A 24,124-nucleotide genomic window follows, 5' to 3' on the forward strand; every position below is an offset into this window, starting at 1 on the left:
AATATAGGCATTTCCACGAAACTTCAGATGAGTTGGCCATTTGCAGATCCAATTTCATGTTACTCTCCCCAAGACGCCCGATATTAGAGCGAAAGATTAACCACATTTATTTTTTCACTCACACAATGCATTCATGTTAATTTCAATCAAATGATTCAACAGTTCAGTATGAATTTCTCAAACCATTCCAGATTATAAAACATTGGTAGAAAATAAAATGAGAAACATGTATTCTCTCAATTCCTCTGTGGATTGCAGAAACACTCAGAAGTTCAAAGTCAATTCTTTGGGGCGAAGTCATCCACCCAGTAAACATTAAACGGCACATTTTGGAGTTTGTTCTCGGGCAGTCAAAGTTGGAGGGAAATCCATCTTTTTACCCGCCTTGTATGCAAATTCAAAAGTGAAAAAATTCGCGCCACGACGGAACACATGAAAGATACATACACTTGTTCGTTACAAATGAAATCTGTTTTCAGTTGTGCCGTTCAAATACAAATATATAAAAACATGTTATCGATAATGATGTTAACACGAGGAACTTTGCCTGTCCCGCAGAAGAAAATGTTCACGATTCCCTTTAAACGTGTGAACAATTTTATTTAGCTTCCAGGACATTCCAGTGGCGCGGGAAACGAACGTGGCCCGCGCGCTCTCAGGGGCGGTTGTGCTTTGTTCCCTGCAGAGCGCAAAAGCCGAGCAACAGTGCGGTATCCTGCTGTCTCCACGCCGAAAACTGCTTCGAAGACTAAAATGCCTTGCACACGCTCCAAGGTAACACACCAAATAGTTGCTTTTTGTATTTCTTGCTGCCAAACGACGTTTTGAATTTAGTTTTACGCCAGGCGAATTTACTAACCGGAAACAATTGGATCGAAAAGTTGCCCTCGTTCATTCGCAACTGCTACAAAAATCTGAAACGGGTGCTCCCATTGGCACAAGTCAATATTGATGTACTGTATTTGACTGGTAGGTGAATAGAATTTGAGCACCTTTGCACAGGGGGAACAGCAACTACATTTGAGTACTGCCTCGTGTGTCAATGAGTTGACTCTTGGATTGTCGAGCAAATTATAGTTTTAAAAAAACGCCTTGTCACGTTGTTTTGTCCAAAAGTCATTGCTCAAATGTTAGCAAATTTTTGATGAAACGTCAATCTTTTCATAATTTCACGTCTTACTTATTTCAGCCACTCCCTGAACATGAATACTACGTTTCAAAATGTACACTACTGTTCAGATGTTCGAGGCTCACTTAGCAATGTTCTTTCTTTTTTGAATAGAAGAGCACTTTTTAACCACATCCTAGACTTTGTGATGAATCTAATCTCAACTTCATTGTAAGACAGTTTTGCTTGTCGTCCCCAAATTAGGACATTTTGCAGTGAGCTCAAAATTACTCGTCATTGACTGATTAGGGATCAAGTCCTTATTTTCTTTGTTTCATGATTGGAATTGTGAAATGTCACCTGTGGTAGTTTAACTTCATCCATCCATTTTCAAATCCGCTTATCCTCAGTAGGGTCGAGGGGCATGCTGGAGCCTATCCCAGCTGTCTTTGGGCAGTAGGCGGGGTCGAACAACCATTCGCGTTTACAATCACACCTAAGGACAATTTAGATCATTTAACGTGCCATGCATGTTTTTGCCATGTGGAAGTACGTGTAGCAAACCCACGCAGGGAAAAAGTGTCATGATGTCTCTCTTACTTTACTACAGCATGCAGCAGCCCAGCCTCCATCCACCAGGATGAGTTTGAGGAGCTTCCGCAGTGTCCCCCTGGTTACCATGGAGACATCCTCCTCTTCCTCGGACGACAGCTGCGATAGTTTTGGCTCCGACGGAGGCTTCGCAAACACGGTAATAACACGTGTGTTGTTAACGGGTGGCAATTAAACCTCTGAGCTGTGGCGCAAGCAACGTCGGTTTGTCTTATTTATTTATTATTATTTTTTTAGAGGGGCAGCTCCCGACTGTCAAAGCGGTTGGTTGACAAGTCAAAGGCTCAGAAGGCCACTGCGGAGGAAAATGCGTGCACTGGGTTTGAGGAGGAACTCATCAACACTCGGATCAAAGCGATGGTGAGTTATAACAATGCACGGGCGAGAATGTTTCATCATTTTAGGAGAAATGTAATAAAATTAAAAAAAACAATCTTTCCAGAAAGTAGATCCCAATTCTGAGCCTGCGGGACGTGGCCGTCGGTCCAACCTCTTGAAGGTGGCCTTTGCCTTCCCAACCCGGAAGGCGGGCGCTAAAAGGCCCGCATCCGAACCCCTCCCTCGACCTCAAGTGCTGGACTCCGATGAGGACGAGGAGAACTTCATGACCAAGAGAGCCTTGAATATTAAAGAGAACAAAGAAATGGTAATGAAGACTTGCTTTGTCCAAAGTGAAGTGATAGGACTGGTTTCCGTTTTTCACTCACCCATGTTTTGTTTCAGCTCGCTAAACTGATGGCAGAGCTCAACAAAGTACCAGGACTCTTCCCCAAAACGATGACCTCTGCATCCACCAAGGTAAAACAGCACCTAAACCATCCAATCAAACATCAAGATATGCCACATGTAACAGCTGAAAATGTGTGATACAGAGAGAGACCATAAAAACTTGTTTTGATAGTTTTACCGCTTCCGCGTGCCTTAAACATATTTACACATTTTAAAACACATTTAAATTTATCCCACTACTGTTTAGTATTCCTTAGCGCCTCTTCTGAGTCTCTCTCAGGTTTGGTCCAACTAAGGTTGGCTAGCTAGCTTAACGCTAGCCAAACACCAAACAAAAGTTAGCATCGCTGTTATGGTAGCTTCAAACAAATGCTACTTAAACGCATTGAGCAGCAACATACTGTATACAAACGACTTACAACAAAAGCGACTTAAGCATTGTATTCTTGAAACACCAGAATGTTTACCCAGACATGTACTGTACAATCACTCTATGTTGTACGAACGTCTGCTAGCTTAATGCTAGCTGCCATCAGCGCACATAAATTAGCATCAACATCGCGGGAGTTTTAAACCTTCAAGCAAATGCTACTTAAAACACACACGGAGCAGAAAACACATCCAAACAGGATCATTTTAATCTTTTTATAATTTTTAATTTTAATAATGTCTTTATAATAATTTCAATTTACCGGAGATTACAGTCGTAATGGTAACAAGCACAGACGACTTTCTGATTCGGTGCTTTCTCATCACATATCAGACCCAACGTACACCTCGGCGCAACATGCCCGAAACTTTGAGGAGGAGCTCAGAGCGTCTGTCTCGGCCGCACACTCGCTCTCGCACGCTAGTGGACGGACCGCCCAGCCCGACACCGGAAGAGGAAGAGACGGAAGACAAGTTCAGCCTGGTGCGGCGAAGCCGCTACTACGAAGTAGTGGATGAGCCGGTAAGCGGCGTTGACGTCGTTGCCGTTCTGTTGCTTAACACTGCGATTAAAGCCAATCTCGTTTGGTGTCCAGGTTCGTCAACGCTCGTGCAACGGCCCCAAGGCCTTCCCTCACGTGGTGCGACCCGTAGATGAGGTCACCGAGTACGAGCTTGAGCGCATTTGCGACAACGTGAGGGAGAAGGTGTACAACAGCGTCAATGTGAGTCCGGCAAGAACGCACCATCCACACACCCGGAGATGTGATTCCCTCCCGTTCAAAAATGATCCAATTTCTAGTGATGTAGAGTTCATTTAACGCTGCTCCACTAAATAGCGGTGGTTACAATTAACCTCTGTAAACCCGCGAGCAGTTGACGGCAACAAATTGTTTTTAAATTGCGACAAAGGCCTACTTTTATATAAATGAAGCCTTTGAACTCACTTTAATGCACAGTAGTTCTTTGGTACCACGGTGTCGGTAAAGCGGAATGAAGCGCTGCAACTCACCTCAACATAGTGCCTTCGCACAGAGATGGCGGATAATGAAGCGCGTCAACTCACTTGAAATTTCAGTAATTCCTTGGTCCCGAGCTGGTGGAAAGTCGCTACTCAACTCCATCCGTCCATGTTCTAATCTGCTTATCCCCACAAGGGGTCGCAGGCGTGCTTGAGCCTATCCCAGCGATCTTCGGGTAGTAGGTAGGGTACTCCCCGAACTGGTTGCCTGCCAATTGCAAAGCACACAGAGACGAACAACCTATCGTGCGCGCAATCACACCTTATTTTAACATTTTCGAGCGTTTCGTTAACCTGCAGTGCATGCTTACGGAATGTGGGAGGAAACAGAGGTACCCGGAGAAAACCCACGCAGGCACGGCAGGGGTACAATGTAAACTCTAACACAGGAAGGCCAATCGAACCCTGTGCCTCTGCACTGTGAGGCCGGCATGCCGCCCGTTACTCAACTCACTTCAACTAAATTGAGCTCAAGATGGCGTCAAAGCTCTCCTTGAATCTAAAAAAAAAGCCCCTCAGCTTACGCAAACATCATTTGTTTGGTCCAGGACAGCGGAAAAGCATTACTTTTGTCTAAATGAAACTCCTCAAATCACTTCAATATGAGCCCAAGAGAGCACTACTTTTCAGGGAAGTGTTGGGACCAAAATTCGGCCCGTGAATTTCAAGCATTTTCCATATTTTCTACTATTCATGCCCTCAATGTCCTTGCGCGTGGGAAAGGGGAGTCATTTTTCTCTCCGCATCTCTTAACAGGGCACCACTTGCCACCAGTGCCGCCAGAAAACAACCGACACCAAAACCAACTGCCGCAATCCGGAATGTGTCGGCGTCCGGGGTCAGTTCTGCGGCCCGTGCCTTCGGAACCGCTACGGGGAAGAAGTGCGGGACGCCCTGCTGGACGCGGTGAGTTGCGAAAAGATTCACACGTGTATGCGTGTATTGGCCGTCTCACCCCCCTTTGCAAGCGTTGTTCGAACCCTCACGCGTGCCTCGTCGTCCCCGACAGGACTGGCGCTGCCCGCCGTGCCGGGGCATCTGTAACTGCAGCTTCTGCCGCGCCCGTGACGGCCACTGCGCCACGGGAGTGCTGGTCTACCTGGCCAAATATCACGGCTTTGACAATGTTCACGCTTACCTGAAAAGGTGACGGGCGAGAACTCTCTCTCTCTTAAATAGTCGTAGTTTGTTGACCTTGTGGTTTTAATTGTCGTTTTTCTCCGCAGCTTGAGGAAGGAGCTGGAACAGAATAGCGAGTAATGAGCAGCGAATGGAGACGCCGAACTGGAAACTTTGACACTTTTGTGCCGTCAGATTAGGTTTTTCCTTCTTGGGATTTGCATTTGAAATGAAAACTTGAGTTGATCAGCTGGGATAATTCGCAAGTTTTTATTTTTGTTTTTTTTAATGGCTTGATGGCCATTTCTGGAATTAACATTTTTGTCATTTTTACAGTTCAAAATACCAATGCGCAAGTATTTGCTGTATTTCAAAGAAAGATACTTCATTGTTGGCCATTTATTTCAATCTTTTATCACCACAGTCCGTTTTGACGGATGTTTCATGACCGGTGATGTCATTATCTTGATTTTATTTGCAGTTCTCATCTCGCACTCCAACCCCCCCTCCCAAAAAATGGCCCTCAGTGAATCCTATCGGCTTGTACGCACCTTTGACCTTTTTCATTTAAGAGCTGGCAATTATTCTGTCCGTCACGATATTTCCCTAGCTTAGACGGTTAAAGAGGCTAATTTTTGGTAAATACATTCCTGGACCAATAACATCAAATCATTGTAAAGCTTTAAGAAATGTGAATATTTTCATGAGCGGATATAAATACTGTTAATATTTTCTTACATAGCTAGAACTGCTGTTTTTTATGTGAATGTAGATTTCACACAGTGGTCTCTAACTTGAACTTTTTTTTTTTTTTAATTTCTTGTAAATGTTAAATGTAAATGTTCATGTTAAAAAGTGTTCCAGGTGTGTCCTGTTGGAAGGGCACAGGCCGGGGGTGGGGGGTGGGGGGTCAGGGGTCCACCGCCCGCCCAGAGCTCGATGTGATGTACTGTACCGCTCACATCTCCTTCATTAGATAACCGCCGCTAATGGCGTGGAAACAATTAGCGCTCTCTAATGGGAGTCTTGTACCTGTAAATCATTTCATCCTGCGCTCTGGCTCATTTTCTGCTCACCCTTGTGATTCTGGACACATGATGACTGCTACGGGGATTATTTCATTCGGGGCAGGTGGAGTCATTTCTGGTTTGAACCCACTGCTTGGAAACATGTTACTTGATCTGTAATTTTATTTTTTTTATAATATATATTAAAGTCATAATCCTTGCAGTGATAAAGTGTCACCTCAGACTTAAGAATCAATTGCTGTTTTGGGAAGCGGCGTTACAGAAGGAGAGACATGAGGATGAATATCATTACTACTGAAGCAAGAAACGGAGTTCAACCTTTATCTTGCTATAAATCCCCCCCCCCCAAAAGTCTCAATATAACAGTTCACAATACCGTGTGACAAATGGATAAGAACTTTCAATAAAATACATAAGACTCACCAACGATGCTTCTTTATGGACAAAATCCACCCTCTTTCGCTCCTCACAGCAAGGGCGGTGCAGGAATCGAACTCTGGACCGCTTCATCGTGAGGCCGATTTTTGGGGAGAAGTAAAAATAACACTCAAATTTGGTTGCATAAATGTACACACCCACCTCAATCTTGGGTGTAGCTACTGTATGTTGAGAATTCGTCACATTCAAATTCATGTTAGGTGGGAGTCAGCGCACACTTGCCCTCATTTAAACTAACCCCACAAAATAAAGTTCAGCTGTTCAGCTCTTTTTTTTAATTTGCTTTTATTTCCAGCACGTTTTGTGATCACGCTGACTGCTCTTTAGAACTGTTCATAAATAACAAAGACCCGAGTCCCAGCAGTCAGAGAATATTTAAACATTTCGATGCAGACTGGGTGTTATTTTAATCCTAGCATATGCGCTAGGCCAATAAAAATGCAGCGAGTCCAACTTTGGACACCCACGCCTGATTTACAACATTAAACATTCAGGTATTATGAAAGCGTCTGACTCTCTTGGGACATGTAAATTTGGGCTTCAATATCTCAATACAAAATGTGTATAATTGACGATGACAGACAACAAAATTGCATTTAAAAAAAAATACAATCACAACTCCTGTCAAAATGGAACGTTTCCAAATCTACGATTGGGATTATAACGATGCACTTGAGAATCCGGCGCCTATTTTAAATACCAATGATCTTCCACTTTGGGGTGATGAATATTTGGCCAAGTAATTGTTTACAACACTTCAGCATTGAGCTGATCTGCTAATCACGCTATGAAATACAATATTTATTCATTAGAGCAGATTTAATGAGGCCTCGCGGTGCTAATTATGAAAACCAGCGTAGCAGTAAATGAGCAGCGTGTGGCGGCGGGCTGCGGGGTACCGCTAACCGAGGGACGGGGGTGTCAGGGGGGTTGTGAGGGAGGGGCAGGGATGGGGGATGCTGAAAGTGGCCTCTGTGACACGGCACCCGTGCAGCCGTGCATCACGTGACCTGTCGCGCACACACACATACACATTAAACTTCATATTATTAGACACGGCGGCCCGGTAGTCCAGTGGTTAGCACGTCGGCTTCACAGTGCAGAGGTACCGGGTTCGATTCCAGCTCCGGCCTCCCTGTGTGGAGTTTGCATGTTCTCCCCGGGCCTGCGTGGGTTTTCTCCGGGTGCTCCGGTTTCCTCCCACATTCCAGAAACATGCGTGGCAGGCTGATTGAACACTCTAAATTGTCCCGAGGTGTGAGTGTGAGTGTGAGAGCGAATGGTTGTTCGTTTCTGTGTGCCCTGCGATTGGCTGGCAACCGATTCAGGGTGTCCCCCGCCTACTGCCCAAAGACAGCTGGGATAGGCTCCAGCACCCCCCGCGACCCTAGTGAGGATCAAGCGGCTCAGAAGATGAATGAATGAATGAATGAATTATTAGACACAAGCAGTCATGTCTGCCAGTGTGGCCGCACGTCTTGCTGATTATATTTAAGTTAAATTATTATTGACCCAAAACTTTACAGGACCTGTAGAAATGAACGCGTTTTTCAAATATTTAAACTTTTGTGTCACTTCGGGTAAAGTTATCAACTCCCAGAGTGAAAAGAATGACAGTATAAATGCAGTCCCGGTGATGTACTGCCGGCCGTAAAGCTTCAAACGCGCATTGAGCACTTGCAGCTTCTATTTGTATGCACATGTGGAGATAAGCGGCGGTTTGACGGCGTCATAAAGATTTTGATTGACTGATATTTTCATTACGGCTGCGGGGAAACGTGGAGACTGCTGATTTGTCTCAGAGACCTGCGGGTCCGTGCCGATTTCAGCCTAGACGAAAAGCGGAATAAATGGAAGTCGTGGGGGCACAATCACACACAAGCTATGGGGTCACTATCAACTGATTAATTCCAACTTAAGCTGTCGGGCCTCTGTGTTCAACGCCTTTCTCTGTGACTGCGTTTTAAGGAAGGTTTTACTTTTTGGTTGCCTTTCCTCCCCCCCAAAAAATGTTGGGATCCTGTAATTGCTGGATGAATTTTAAAACAAGCCTTCAAATGTCCAACTGTTCACTAGTTTTTTCACAACTTGCTGTTCTTGAAAAGGACGGCTCCTTATTAGCTAACATCTTAAATTCAGGTGTTTGATTCAAATTAATTACTATGGTTGTCCACTTCCATGCCTTTCTGTGACTCCTCCAGTCTCTGTTGTAAACTGCTTCTGACAGTGTGACAAAGCAAGTAATTTGCTCCAAACATTTTTTTAAACTATGCACGCACACACACACACACACACACACAACATGACAATGTTGGTCAGCCTACAAACCAAACCCCCAGTTGGGTGCGAGTTTCCTGAGAAGAGGTCCACGCATCCGGCACGAGAGTGGCAGGAGGCTTCCAAAGGCGTTCCTCCTCACGGTGATGGAAGCGGCACTCGGGTTCTGCTGTCGCGGTGACATTATCAAAAGCAAAGAGCTGTCTGCAGTTGGTCCATCTCGCTGGAAATTGCCAAGTCGCCCTAACAAAAGAAAAGCACAAGTGTACTTAGTGCCGTTTTTTTAAGAGGAAAGTGTGATAAGGTGAGACGTGCAGTTTTGCATGCGAGATGCAGACGCTTGTGTTTTTCATGTGGCTGGCTTCTCCATACGTACACATGGATACATTTACCGTTAGTTTTTACTGGTAATTGATGAGCCGCCCTCTCCAAGACAAATACTTGGAGACTAGAAAGGACACTGTGCACTTATATTTCAACATCCTCACATCAAAGAATAATGAAAGTTTTATACTGCGTAATGAATAATTAAAAAATGTATTGAGACAAGTAAACAAACAAACAAAAATCAAACCACAATAATTCACATAAATGTAGATTTGAATAAGCAATTGACCAAAAGTGACGTCCTTGCATGGCCAACGCAATATGGGAATTTCCACTGCTGTCATTGAAATTCAATCAGCCAATGTATAGTTTAAATAATGCCGTTCAAAGCTAAAGTTGACTAAATGCGCAATGCGTTTCCGACAGATTCAGCTATGAACTCCACTTGGCATTCAAGTAAATTCCCCATTTCCCAGATTTTGTTTTGTTGGAACTGTCATTCTCGTTGCTACCTAACGGGGGAGCTCTAATACAGCAACTCAATTGCGCAAACTTTTGCTCGGCTTCGTCAATCCAGTTGTCATAGTTTAGAAATTCAGGGCAAGACAATCCATAAACACATCGGGAGTTTCACCGCTGTAAAAGGCTGAGCATCGTTGTGAAAGTTGAGATTTCCAGCAAGGAAAATTTTAGCCGCGGGAGGTAGAAGGTTGGGGGTCTAATTATGACCAGGGGGAACACTGGGCCGTTATCTGTAAATCTATTCCAACCTCGAGTGAGAACTGGTACATTAGATCGATTTTATTGAGATCATACATTATAAATGGGGCATGGAGGAGCTTACGGCCTTGATATGCTGCTGCTCACGTGCTTCATTAATTTTTACTTCATTAAGTCCTTCAGACCGTTTGTCACACTAGTTGCCGTCGTGCTTGTGAATCCGGAATGGATACAAGACACAGAGAGGACTTTTTTACAACAGTGGATACATATTGTCCAAACAAATTCGTAAAACAGACAGAACAGCACATAATTTCCATGCACAAGGTCACAAAATGACACATGATTGCATACAAAACACATACAGTGATGCTAATAACTTTTTAACAAATTTTGCCGTAGACAAATCTGTTGAGCCTACTGCTAACAAACAATGCAAAACGTTGTAGCCTGGCTACTGGGCTAGCATCAGTGTCACAGGTGTTATATCCTTTATGGAATGAATATGGAAAAAAAAGCACAGTTAACCATACTTTATAGAAACACGAATTAATAAAATCAGAGGAATTATAATGTGTGCTCAAATATAACTTGTTGAAACGTTTAAAACGACCACATTTTCAATGCTAGTTTTGTTAGCTTGTCTAGCAGGATTCTCATGCATTAGCATTAAGCTAGCAGACCCAAAGGGAAAGTTATGTGGTTTAGTGAAATACATGATGTGTAATTCTCTTTGTTTTATGTCTCTTTTAGTATAAACTTCAACTGGGTGTGGCAATAAACAAGCATTTGGCCTTTTTTTTGGGGGGGGGGGGGGAAGAAGAAGAAGAATCTTTCTCTATCTGCAGCTTGTTGTAAAGTTGGAACCATCTTGAGCTGGTACCGCAAATTTTAAGCGACTCAAGACAAAATGAAATAAATAAAACAAATAAATTGTCCAAGTGACAGCTCATATCATGAAAACCAGCGTTTTTTTGATATAAGCGGCATAGAAAGAGGAGGCGTTGGAACTTTGGAATCGAGTACAACATGTTGTCAATCTTAAAACTCTCACTGAGCATGAGAACATCACGTATGAGTGAGCAGCCGCGAAGTGAGAAGGCACGAACTCCCTAATATTTCAAACCTGTTTCAACAGCTGTCCCGAGGAAAAATGGGTACAAATTTGTCTGCTTGAAAGGCCCATGCGGTCATGACATCTGCCATTTAACATTATCTCTCATGACAAAATGTATTTTGAAGCCAGCTACCTCTTAAAAACAACACAGAAAGAGAGAGAGCGATAATTAGCGCCAGACACCACGTTATAATCTTGGGCATTATTTGCACCACTTAAAAGAAGCACACATTGTTTGCACCATGGCCGGGGCAGCATGAACTACACTTGAGCACGTTTGATTTTTATTTTTTTGTTGATTTTTTATTATTTCATCCCCTTACCCTCAATCACTATTTAACTCCATCTGGAAAACATTGTACATGTGCGCCCTATTCCCAGTACTCAAATCTTTGCGAATAAAGTCCCCCCTCCCCCCAAATAAAAAGCACTCAGCAAAACCAAACACTGCAATTTTGTTGTCAACTGCTATCATGCCATCTTATTTTCACTCCAATGACGAGAACCGTTTCAGGGTTTCTTAATGTCTTACATTATACGTTGGTTGTTAATTCGTTTTGCTGAGGTCATTTGTAGTGGAAGTCAGATCTGGAATGACACTATTTAGTGACAGACATTTGTTTTAAGAATACTACTACTTTGATGTAATGTCAGGTGAGAATGTAGAGGGGGGGAAAAAGTGTAAAATAACAGAATTTGAATCACCCTTTGAATTCGCATTGCTCAATTTCAAAAGGTACGATTCAGATTCCGTTTTTTTTTCAACGCAGTTGTTGAAAGTTAGCAACTGAAAATTCAAATAAAAATGATTCAAATTCACTCTCTGGTTGCATATATTTCATCCTCTTGTTTGTCGTCTCAATGAAATAAGATGCTGAGGTGGTTCCGCATTTGTAACAGCCCCCTGAGTTAAATCCTAATGACAACGTGGCCGAGACAAAAACAACAAAAAAACAAACAAACAATACAATACAATACATGCTGATTTCACAAAAAGCAAAAACACAGTTTTGCCACTGCTGATCCAGATCTCTGCAATAAAGAGACATGCCCCCAAAACAATCTTTTCTCCTTGGACTAAATGAGTTCAAATAGAGTGAAATTAAACTATAAATTCATTTTTTTGTGGAGATCCCCTCAGGCACTCGGAGGGGCTCCCCGGTTTCACTTTTGGGGCATCGAGTGAACAAAAATAATCCCAAAGCTATTTTCATTTAAATAACACTTTGTAGTTTGTGGAAAATCTCTGCCTAAATATAATTGGCAAAATGTAAAAATGTGACCCTGGGGCTGCTCGCTCGGGCCACGCTGCTCTGGCTACGTCGCAGAGGACACGTCTGGCACACAGATTGAATTTGTTCTCTCTCATGTCAACCGCAAGAAAACAATTAACTGCACATTTGAGTGCTTACCACTTGACACACTTTCTCACCTCGCTGGGACCGAGTGTCCGCGGAGAGGACGTCATTACAGCGTTTCACAAAGACGGCATTGTTACTATTTTTTTTTTCTGATTTGGGAACGTTTCAATTAGTTGGCGGATGGAAATAATAAACGACTCTTCTCGTGGTTTTTTTTCCTTGGACACGGCGTCGTGGTGGAAAACGCGAAAAGCCGTGCAAAGTTTCTCGCCCGAGATGATCAAACGGGGCCCGTCGCTAATAGCGGCGGGTGACATGGCCAGTGAATACAGATCAGCTTTAATTGTGGCGCCTCTCGCCGCCACTGTCTGTCAACTCGGGCCTTTCAATCGGCGGCAATTTGCTCCGTTCTGTCCCTTCAATGGTCTTTCCAATTAAACGCTTTACAATTCATGATCTTCACTCAAGGTTAAATGAAAGCAGTTATTCCTGTCAGGGAGGTGATTAAAGGCTGCCCACACCAGGCAGAAGAAGAAGGGGGGATTTTTTTTTTAAACTTGGGATCTTTATTCATTATATGCAGCCCGCCCGGCACGGCGGCTCTTAATCACCTTGTTCACTTTAAATCTTACTTCAGGCCTCTAACAGGAAGCATGCTAAGTTAGAATGTTATTCAAATTGGATTGTTGAAGCTAACACTGGATTGGAACTGAAAATATTTTTTTCCCAGTTTTTTTCTTTGATTAAAAGCAGTGGTCACCAACATGGTGCCCGCGGGCACCAGGTAGCCCGTGAAGACCACTTGAGTAGCCCGCCAGTGCCTGGACATTGTGATTTGCTAGTAGAAATTATGATTTAAAAATGCAAACATTGCCAGTACTGTGAGACATTTCGAAACACGATCAAAGTCTGACAATTTAAATCATCAAGTATTAAAAATAACACATTCTCATATTATTGAAGGTATTTTGGACAAATATGTTATTTCAGACGTGTATCAATTTGGTAGCCCTTCACACAATCGGTACACATGAAGTTGCTCTCACCCTCAAAAATGTTGGTGACACCTGATTAAAAGGTAGTTCCGAGAGGAAGCCGATGTGGCAAATCCAGATCTCAAAAGTTAAAAAAAAAAAAAAAAAAAACCTCAGCTATAGTTTGGCATTAGCCACAGGCGCTTCAACGCAAATGGCAGCTAAACGGGCACGGGCTCTTTTCCAATTTTACCAATCAAAACTAGATTTTTCATTCAGCTTCATATTCGTTGAAATAAGTCAAACTTGTTCCTCAACAGCCGCTTCGCGCAAACACATTTTACATTTTTGCCTGCTTTTGGGAGCCTTTTGAACTTCTTGAATTTTTAACTTTCTGACAAAATTGAAACGCCGCTTTGCTATTTCTAGTGAAATTTGTCTTGCTGTAAAAAAACAATGTTGTCATCACGTTTTTATAATGATTAACTTAAACCACTTTCGTCCTGATTTCTTCTTTTAAAAAAAAAAAATTCACGCAATTGCGTTTTTTGGGCAACTCTCGAGTTTGACTTTGTCACCGCGAGATGAATGTCGTAGCATGTTTTTAACGAGCGAATAATGCGCTTGCAAAAGTGTCTTTCAGGCGTCACCGTGAGGAATGCGACAACAAAAGGTGAAGAGCAGGTTGACTAATGGCTCTTGTCCGAGCGTTGTCACCTCAAGTAGCACTCTACGGCAGACGGCCACCGTCCGCAGTTCACACTTCACACGAGGTCCATAATTCACGAGCAGTCACGCTGCTTGTTTAAGCTCAAATTCTGCCGTTGTTATATATCCTTTTATTTGATAATAAAGCGTTAAGAAGGTGTTCCAACTCAAATTGTTCTTTTACGATACGTGTTGCGCGGGTCCCGCTCTCGGACTGGTTCGTGACATCCCATTCAGACGCCTTCATTGCAGGTGGACATATGGAATTCATGACACCGATAAAAGCGAAACCGCAAAACTTATATAATGATTTTTTTTTTGATCGAATAACGGGGGGGGGGGGGGGGGGGAAGAATCACTATGAATCGGTCACCAGATTGTCAATGTAGCTGCCGTTAAAAAAAAAAAATTAAAAAAAGAATACAAATTGTATTCCCAACACTGTTGCTACCGACTGGCGCAGAAGATACACATTTGACGCTCAGCGGTCCTAATGAACAAATTAAATCTCTGGGTTGCATTCAAATGTCGTCTCAAAGCACCAATCCTGCACGGCACTCCCAGCGTCGAGACCGTTTCAACTCTAGAAGGGGGCCCAAACAACAGCAGTCGGTCGGCTTTAAACAAGTCTGAGCAAAGGAGGAAAAAAATATCAATAAAGCCCCCGGCGCTTGGCTTTAATGTATTCAATTAACTGAGGGTCCCTCCGGAGAACATTTGGATAAAGAGACAGCACATCGCCCGGAGATGAATACGCTCAATGTAGTCATTCTGACGCGCGTGATTGGAAACCTTCCTCAACAGGTTTTGACTTAATTAAACTTTGCTTCATCTGACTTTTGCCGGCGTCGGAAGGAAAAATCGGGAGAGGCACATTGAAAGTATCGGCGCGTATTTGGCGTGTTGTTTACCTTTGAATTCACGGTCCTTGGGAGACCTTCCATCGCGCCTGCGGAAAGTCACCTCGCCCTAAAAAGAACATAGAATTATCTCAGATTCAATCACAGACAATTATGCTTTGAAATGAAAGAAATCCAGCAGTCGAGTCGGAGTGGGAGGGCTAATTATGTGCTAGTCATTACTGTTCCCATAATAGCAACGGCTGACGTGAATGTACTGTATGGACATACTGCACATGTTGGGGGGGGGGGGGGGGGTGTACATTGAAAATGAGAGAGTGGCCATTTTTGAACTCAAACGCACCACCTCCCGCACCGAAAGCTGAGAATCCTTCATCATGTCCTCAGGTGAAAGAAGCGTCTTGGTGTCGACTCCATCTAATTATCTTTGTCAAATATGTCTTGGGAGAAGCCACACGGCATTGCTTTTTAACTCTGTGCTGCCGCTAAGCACCCCCCTATCCCCCCCGCCCCAAATCCTCTCCCAGGATTGACCATCTATTAAAATCAGTCTCTCATCACATCATCCACAGACATGCTTCATGCACATTTTTTTCTCTATAATTCAAGAAAATCAACTTAATCTCACTCATTAGGCGTCATTATGTGTTAGCTGTTGATTATTAGCCATCCCTTGATGGCCGGACCATTGACATCACATTGACTCAATTCTAGTCAATGTTGGAGGTAAAAAAAATGTCAATATGGATGAAAACGTGTGGATCATTACTCTTACTGTAATTCTCATCCCACCAATGTGAGAAACAAAGTCGGTAAAACGTTACAGGTTAAACGGAGATGTGGTTAAAAAATATTCATTCATTCATTCATCTTCCGTACCGCTTGATCCTCACTAGGGTCGCGGGAGGTGCTGGAGCCTATCTCAGCCGTCTCCGGGCAATAGGCGGGGGACACCCTGAATTGGTTGCCAGCCAATCGCAGGGCACACAGAAACGAACAACCATCAACGCTCACACTCACACCTAGGGACAATTTAGAGTGTTCAATCAGCCTGCCATGCATATTTTTGGAATGTGGGAGGAAACCGGAGCACCCGGAGAAAACCCACGCGGGCCCGGGGAGAACATGCAAACTCCACACAGGGAGGCCGGAGCTGGAATCGAACCCGGTACCTCTGCACTGTGAAGCCGACGTGCTAACCACTGGACTACCGGGCCGCCTGGTTAAAAAATAAAGAAAGTATATATACATACAGTATATGTATAGAGAGGAAGAAAGAGCGCGAGTGTGTTGTGGTCAGCAGGGCCTGAACGATTAATCGGCCGATATTACCTAATTTAAAATCGGTAAAAACTGTCTGATTTGTTTGTTGCCTGTAATTCATATCTTTATTGTGATAAAAGTGTTAAGGGCCCCAAAAAATTAATTCACTATTTTTTTTTTAGTTAATCATTAATCGTCTGATTAATCGGTTATCGGCATTGGCCCCGCACTCCTAACAAAAAATAAATAAATGATTAGGACCTGGTAAACAAACGCGATGTGACAATGGCGATTGAACGAGGGTTTCTCCACCGTGTTTGTACACCACCAAAACGCCGTACAACGATGACTGTGCGGCAAATGAGCGTAAGAGGAGGCGCCCCGACGCTCCCTTTTGTGTTTCAGCGCGGCCCGTGGAGAGAACGACTTTCCGCAGCTGACTGTCTGATGGAGTCGGGCACCCAACCGCAGAGATGACTGCCAGTCGGCCCCGCGTCGGAGTTATTTGGTTTGTGGACATACTCGGTTGAACCGGGGCGCTCGGCCCCGCCTCCTTTCCAGATGCTAATCGGTTCGGGGCTGACTGATAACACGGCTTCCCCCGCCTCTCATAGAACCAAGCCTCGACTTTATCAATGGATCCCAAACTGCTTGCTAATTGGACTCATTTCCTCCTGCATGCATTATTTATCCCAACAGTAAATGATGAGGGGGCGATTGGAGCATATCGGGGCAAAATATTAGAAACAGTCGCACAATTTAAGAGCATGTCGGGTATCGTTTCGCGGCAAGATGTTTATTGCGGCGGCTGCCAGGTTTGTACTGTAAGACTTGGACTGCAATTTATCTTTCCCATTGATCATGGTTTTATTTATTTACCAGGGCGTCAAGTGTATTTTTCTTTTCTACATTTTCCTCAACCTACAGGTTCAATTCGATTGAATTTGTTGCGCTTTTCTCGTTCTCGGCAAACGAACGCAAATGACATCAGGAATGTATCTTTTAAGGGAACCGTGTGCGTTTCTCTTCTTTCACTGAACTGCAGTAATGAGCGAAGGTGTTTCAATTTGGGGCTGATTTTGAGCTGGGTGAAACTCGCGGCATCAAACAAACCATTTTGGATTGAAGGACTTGGACCCAGCTTGAAAATAAACCCAAATGGATCCAACATTTTACAACTCAGCACTCGGGGAGATGAAACAAAGTGACATTTTTGTGTGCCCCACCAGTGATGACAAAAACAATTTGTATCATGTAAACTAAATGTATAAATGAAGCACCTGCACTGCAAAAAAATTATAGGTTCATGGATATATTCCATACGAATCACTTTGCCCCCTCATCCCTCCCTAATTACGACTACTTTAATAATTCATTCATTCATCTTCCTAACCGCTTGATCCTCACTAGGGTCGCGGGGGGTGCTGGAGCTGATCCCAGCCGTCTTCGGGCAGTAGGCGGGGGACACCCTGAATCGGTTGCCAGCCAATCGCAGGGCACACATAGACGAACAACCATTCACACTCACACTCACACTCACACCTAGGGACAATTTAGAGTGTTCAATCAGCCTGCCATGCATATTTCTGGAATGTGGGAGGAAACCGGAGCACCCGGAGAAAACCCACGCAGGCCCGGGGAGAACATAACTCCAACACAGGGGAGGCCGGAGCTGGAATCGAACCCGGTACCTCTTCACTGTGAAGCCGACGTGATAACCACTGGACTACCGGGCCGCCTTACTTTAATAATTTTGCACAAAAAAAAAATCAAATAAAACACTGTCCTTAATTGCATTCCTATCTGGAAGGCAGAAATATGCAGAGTGGAAAAAAAAACAACAACAACAATGCGACGTGATGAAATTGCTAATTAGCGTGATATTCTTTTTTGTTTTCTTTCTTCATTCCCAATCAGAATGTTGTACTTTGCAAAGAAAAATCGAAGGCAAAAGGGACGGGAGAGTGTGGACGAAAGACCCGAGACAAAGTTTGGCGTAATTGCGCGACTACTTGTTACTTTGTTGAGGCATTATGTCGGACGTTCACCCGAGGCGGCGGCCGCGTGTCACGCGCGCATCTCGGAGCACAATACACACTGATGAGGTCAACGAAAACAGCCTAATGATTACGGCGAGGCGAGCCGCCTCACGTCAGTCTCACCGAGGCTCGGTGGACAACGAGGTTCCGTTTCATTTGCGCTTTGAAAGTTTATGCAGACTTCTAAGCAGTCATTAAAAGGGGGAAGTGGAGGTGGAGAGGGGGGGATCGCTCTTTGTACAATGACACCCTTTTACTTCCCATTTTCGTACGAACAATAGCAAATTATGTCGGTGTAAGAACAGGAAAATCTTTTTCGAATGAATAATACATTGAGTGATTGCAAATAATTGCCGTTAGGGGTTTCTTTGCCTTGGGTCGAGCACGGTGACTCCTTTAGAACTAATATGAGGACGTGAACCCTTGCCCTCACTGATGAGGCCTATTCACAGCCACGTGCCCCCACACCCAACCCCCCTCCGCCAATGCTTCTGATGCCGCAGGATGATGAGTAGACCGAGTTTCACCACATTGTTGCATTTACATCACCAGAGCAGGCGAGCAGCATCGCTTCGCCGCTCAAGAGGCAACACTATTAAATGTACTTTTTGGGGGAGTGGGGTGGGGGCATGAAAATGGACTCGTACAATGTAAGCGTCGAACTCACAAAATACGATGAAGTAAAAAAAGAATCGTCCAGTGGTTAGCACGTCGGCTTCACAGTGCAGAGGTACCGGGTTCAATTCCAGCTCCGGCCTCCCTGTATGGAGTTTGCATGTTCTCCCCGGGCCTGCGTGGGTTTTCTCCGGGTGCTCTGGTTTCCTCCCACATTCCAAAAACATGCGCGGCAGGCTGATTGAACACTCTAAATTGTCCCTAGGTGTGAGTGTGAGTGCGAATGGTTGTTCGTTTCTATGTGCCCTGCGATTGGCTGGCAACCGATTCAGGGTGTCCCCCGCCTACTGCCCGAAGACAGCTGGGATAGGCTCCAGCACCCCCCGCGACCCTAGTGAGGATCAAGCGGCTCGGAAGATGAATGAATGAATAAAAAAAGAATCCGTTAAAATGTTGGAATTGTTTTCCTCACCCACGCACTGCGTAGCTGTGGATTTTGAACTGGTGACTTTTACCCAATGTTGGGTTACTTATTTTGACCAAGCAGAATTTAGTCGAAGATTGGATTTTGGGGGGTGAGGAGGGGGGCGTGGGGGGGGGGCTGAAGAGCTGTAGCGAGTCGACATTTGGGAATTTTGTCATTTTAAACGTTACATTCTTACAACTTGGCTAAGTGGGAAACAGCGATTGGGGTTCAAATCCCGGTACGAGTGGAAGCCCCTCCCACAGAATAATGGATGGATGGGGCCAGGACGGGCAACCAGTGTATAAACTGTGCCTATAATGCGAGTGATTTGCTGTGGTGGCCCCCGACAGGGCAGCGATGATGCTTCTTATTATAAAATGTCATTTAAAAAAATAGATCTATTTTTAACCGCAGCTATAGTGATAATTTGCTAACCCAAGAAATGGGTTGTCTTTAACTCATCAATAGCGGCAGTTTTTACCCTTGAACCCAACGTGTTGGGTCAAATCCTCATCCGAAGGTGGTGGGTATAAATAACCCAACATTGGGTCTGTCATCTCTCTCGGAACAAGAGCTGGGCGAGCGATAATTTAGAACGCAATAACACCCGTGTACTGTACACATTTGTATTCTTTGGCGTTTGACTCAGCATGACTTAGATTTGTTCTTGATTTTACCGCTTGGTGCTTTCTACCGCCTTTATTACCGATTTGTCTTACTGTTTATTGTGCATGTTAAATCGCTCCATGTACGGTACTTTGTATGCAGCGATGGCTGTTTGAAAGTGCTCGAGAAATACTCTTGACTTGACTTGACATAACAGCCAAGTAACCGTCTTAACTCCATAAAAATCCAGACGAGCTTGACGTGTTGTATAACCGTAGAATGCTAATTCTGCTTCGCTCCTCTGCATCTTTCAGGCCAAAAAAAAAAAATAGTCTTTGCGGAATATTAGCAGAATTGAAAGACAATGAGAATATACAAATATTTGTGCACATTGTCTTCCGTTTGTAAAGAGATACCAAGGGAAATCATCACAGAAAGAAAAACAAAAACAAAAACAAAAGCTAAAAAAAAAAACCCACAACAGAAAATGTCCATGACGCTAGAATAATTACACGAGGGTATCCAGGACTCTCTTATGGAAGATATCAGTGTCCACCATGTCCGGGCTTTGACTATATCTCAAGTAAACAAGGCAACCAAGGAAACTCCCATTCTGGTCAGTGAAAAAAGCCCCTCGACAGGACACGTTTGCATCAAGCGACCACTTGGACAAAAGCCACGTTGACATGTCAACAATCCTTTCGAGCCGGGTGTCTCGGGAAGAGAGAATGAATTGCTCTCTCGCTGGTCACAATATTAGGTACACCCCATGATGTTGAGATTGAAAACAAGAGGAACATTCCGTCACCAAAGGCTGAGCGGGCGAGGCGAGTGAACCGAATAAAGTCCATTTCTTTAAAAACACCCGAGTGCATATACGGGCATGTTATATCCAGGAGACGCAATCTGTCTAATTGTGTTTCTCGCACAGTAATTCCGAACACTTTGCAATCATCGGGAAGTATCAAGTCGGGGTCAAACCTGTGAAAGGAATGGTTTCATCTGGAAAATTGACACAAATCTATTAGAAAGTGACTTGTGTGATGATGACGGCGGTAATGAGCGGCGGGGGAGCAGCGAGGTGGAAAAGTTCTGCGGCTGGCGCGTTCACTCAGCAGAGTCACCAAAAGGAGTCGGCACTTAGCCTAATAAGACGAGTAGCCCGGCAACACGCAATTAAACGTCTGCGTGTAAAATGAGCTCTCGGGTCACGTTTAATGGGCAGAGAGCTCATCAAGATCGGGCTGAGCAGGAGAGGAACACCGCAAAGGAATTTGCGTGAGAAAAAAAAAATGTCACGCTATATTATACCATACCGTGCATGAAAGGTTAACTTTAACATGTGTTTTATTGTCTTACTACCCCCCCACCCCCCACCCCTCCAAAAGAAGAAGTAGCCTCAACAAAGGGGTGTTAAACACTGTCAGGAAAAATAGGGTACTGTTGGGGTTCATTTTTGATCTCCAAGGCAACGTTTTGTGATGGGGTCACAACATGGGGGGGGGGGGGGGGGGTGAATGGTCTATACTAGCAAATGGACCTTTTTGGTTACATGTAAGGGTGCAAAACAAGTGCAAGGACTAAGGAAATGCCTTTCGAAACAGCCCACTGTCGCATGGAATGCAGTTTAAAGAAATAAACAGTACTCGTAGTAACGTAAACGAGGGATCGGTCGCCGAATGCACTTTCAACGAACTGTCGTCGGTTCTTGTGAAGGAGGACGATGCAGCGTTAATTTGAGAAGAAAAGCTACTCATAAAAAAGAAATGATACAGTAGAGGCAACATTAGATTGGCTTCAAAATATTGACAAGTGTTGGTTGACTGGGTTGATTCAGCCAGCAAGAGCAGCCTACCCGGGTCGTGGCGACAAAGTTCAAGTTATTAATAGTTTAGAGTAAAAGATTTTTAGATGTGATAGTCGGGACTAAATAATTTCAGAATTCTGTTAGTCCTAGTCCAGTATAAACAATAGTAATAGTAATTCAAGACCAGGGATTAGCAATTTATGTAATGCACTTTTCAACGAACTGTAAACGGTTCATGTGAAGTGGGTACTACACACATGCAGATTTTTTTTTTAAATAAAAAAGTGATGTTGAAAAACATGAGGGACTAACTCCTGAGTAAGAAAAAAAAATGTGTGTTTTTACTGCGTGTACCTCAAGATTACCAACATGGTACACACACCACACACACATCTCCACCTACGACCTCCAGTCTCCTCGCCAAACAACAAGTGCGGCAAAGTACGCATCCGAGAGACAGCAGCCGAGCTATGTATTGATGTCGCCGCTATTATAATACGACGTTTGCAGCAGCGGGCCAAATAGCTCTCGCCGTGAGATTGTAAGCAAATGAGACGTGACATGAACCCTTGTGTCAATCCTTGGCTTTTCCTGGGAGAGAGATGAAAATATGAATCATTTGTTGCTAACATACATTGATTTTTGTGGGCAGGAAATCAATTGGAAGGTCTGTAACGACTCATATTGCGGCCATTTGTGTATCTAACCTGTCGAGACAATAATAAGCATAAAAGGACAGCGGCCCGGAGCGATGAATATTAAAGCCAAGTAAGACGCAACACTCGAACCGTCTGGCACGGCGACATGAGGTGAAGTGGAATAAATGCTCCCGGTAAATGTTATTCCAAACAATATGCCTCCAAGAGCGCAGAGTGACCGTTCAGCCGAGCTTCAAATGCCATTTCATGCATTCATACTCCGCAAACCGAACACGGCGACGACAAAGTGCTGCCATTTATGATTATCAGTCAACTAAGCAGCGGCGCTAGCCTGCGCCCGCCGTCCCCCCTTTTGCTCCTACCGAGACTGCGCTTCTTTTCGCTACGCCTCCTTCGGGGGTCCTCGCTGGCTCCAGCTAACGGGGCCGGCAGGATAATGGGATCAAGGCGGACGCAGGCCGAGAGGAGCTAAAATCGCGGCTGCGGGGGGACGACACTCTTTGATTTTTAACCATTACGGAGTTTTCATAGAGCTGCAGTCAATTTATTTTATTTATTCTAATGAAGAGCATTAGGAGGGCCATGGTGTGCTGCACTGCACATTGATCGCCTCGTTAATCACACTTTGCAGACACTCGCAAATCAAGTTCGAACAGCAAGCACTGAATCAAGAGCAATGAAGCGGAAGCGCCTTCACAATTTATGATCTTTCAAATTGCATCTTTTCAACCATTAAATTGCAAGATACCATGAATTTTTATCCCCCTTCTTCAGTCCCGGTATTGATTCTGTCGTGTGAAAAATTGAGGAGTTGTAAATTCCGGCAGTTAGACCGATCTTAAGCTCCAGCGAGGTGGCCTGAATGGCGGAAGCAAGGTTGTTAATTTACTGATGAGAACAAATATCAGCAGAAGTCAACTTTTAAAAGTCAAGCCTCGCAGGAGGACTCGGGTAAGTTTCGACCATGAACTTTACTGCACTCTAAAAACAGCACTTACGGCTGGACAATTTATCACATTCAAATTGACATCATGATTTACAAAGGATGCGAATTCTGGGGAGAAAAAAAAAAAAAGCTTTCTCTTGGTCGGTTGGTTGGCTTAATTTATCTTTATATATACTGTATGTATATATATACATTTCATGCCTTTATCGACATGGTGTCTAGATAGAGTCAGACATAGCTAAGTCAACCAACAGCTCAATAAATTCATGGTTCTTTTGCCTCCACTTCAGTTCACGCATAACCTTCAAGACGAAAACATTTCTGCATCATAAATCTGAACTTCGATACAGTAAAACAGTTTAATTTATTGCTTGATGTTTAAAAAAAATACATGGGAAGAGGATCTTGGAAGAAAAAAAACAAGAGAAATGCATCTAGAATCACAATCGCAATGATGAGAGTGGGGGGACATTTTTTTAAATTAGATTATTTCTCAAAATTATTCAGTGTACGATCTTTCGGATTGGCATTTTTGGGGCGATTACAGATTAAGAATGGGAATAAAAATTCTTTCCGTGAGTAATAATAACGATTTTCAACAGTCAAACAACTTTGGTTAAAAATATAGGGGGAAAAAAAGAAAAATCAAGGCAGTTAAAACAAATCAAAGGGCCCAAAGTAAAAACCCGGCATCAACACTTAGCTCAGAACAATTTCAATCAGGTTGGAGAGTCACATACTTGTTTTTACCTGCAAAAATGTACACTTCTCACCAGCCCCATACTGTTCCCACTAAATGGCATAATTGTTCTTGGATTGCATTTGTACTCTAACCGAACTGCAAGAAACCCTCGTCCAACAATACCGGCAAATTAGTTCTTTATGATTGGGCTAC

General features: G+C 43.9%; 1 protein-coding gene and 2 long non-coding RNA genes across 3 annotated transcripts in view; 1 reads left to right on the plus strand and 2 right to left on the minus strand.

Annotated features, from left to right (window-relative positions):
- Nucleotides 1–645: 645 nt before the first annotated feature.
- cdca7a (cell division cycle associated 7a) lies at nucleotides 646–6,269 on the plus strand. The gene is made up of 10 exons (XM_052082446.1): nucleotides 646–774; nucleotides 1,719–1,859; nucleotides 1,958–2,080; nucleotides 2,163–2,366; nucleotides 2,444–2,518; nucleotides 3,213–3,401; nucleotides 3,475–3,603; nucleotides 4,656–4,805; nucleotides 4,909–5,045; nucleotides 5,126–6,269. The coding sequence occupies exons 1-10, from the start codon at nucleotides 754–756 to the stop codon at nucleotides 5,157–5,159; spliced, it is 1,203 nt and encodes a 400-aa protein (XP_051938406.1). The 5' UTR covers nucleotides 646–753; the 3' UTR covers nucleotides 5,160–6,269.
- Nucleotides 2,111–3,291, minus strand: LOC127611728 (uncharacterized). Its single transcript, XR_007965435.1, has 3 exons — nucleotides 3,142–3,291; nucleotides 2,428–2,530; nucleotides 2,111–2,338 (listed from the first exon to the last, which is right to left on the minus strand). It is a non-coding gene; the product is annotated as an uncharacterized LOC127611728 (long non-coding RNA).
- Nucleotides 6,270–7,759: 1,490 nt separating the features above from the next.
- Nucleotides 7,760–24,124, minus strand: part of LOC127611731 (uncharacterized) — a 29,722-nt gene continuing 13,357 nt past the window's right edge. The window contains exon 4 of the long non-coding RNA XR_007965437.1: nucleotides 7,760–9,004. This is a non-coding gene — a long non-coding RNA (uncharacterized LOC127611731). The remainder of the gene's footprint in view (nucleotides 9,005–24,124) is intronic.

Source organism: Hippocampus zosterae, chromosome 12 (assembly GCF_025434085.1).
Source record: "Hippocampus zosterae strain Florida chromosome 12, ASM2543408v3, whole genome shotgun sequence".
In the NCBI taxonomy this organism is placed as follows: Eukaryota; Metazoa; Chordata; class Actinopteri; order Syngnathiformes; family Syngnathidae; genus Hippocampus; species Hippocampus zosterae.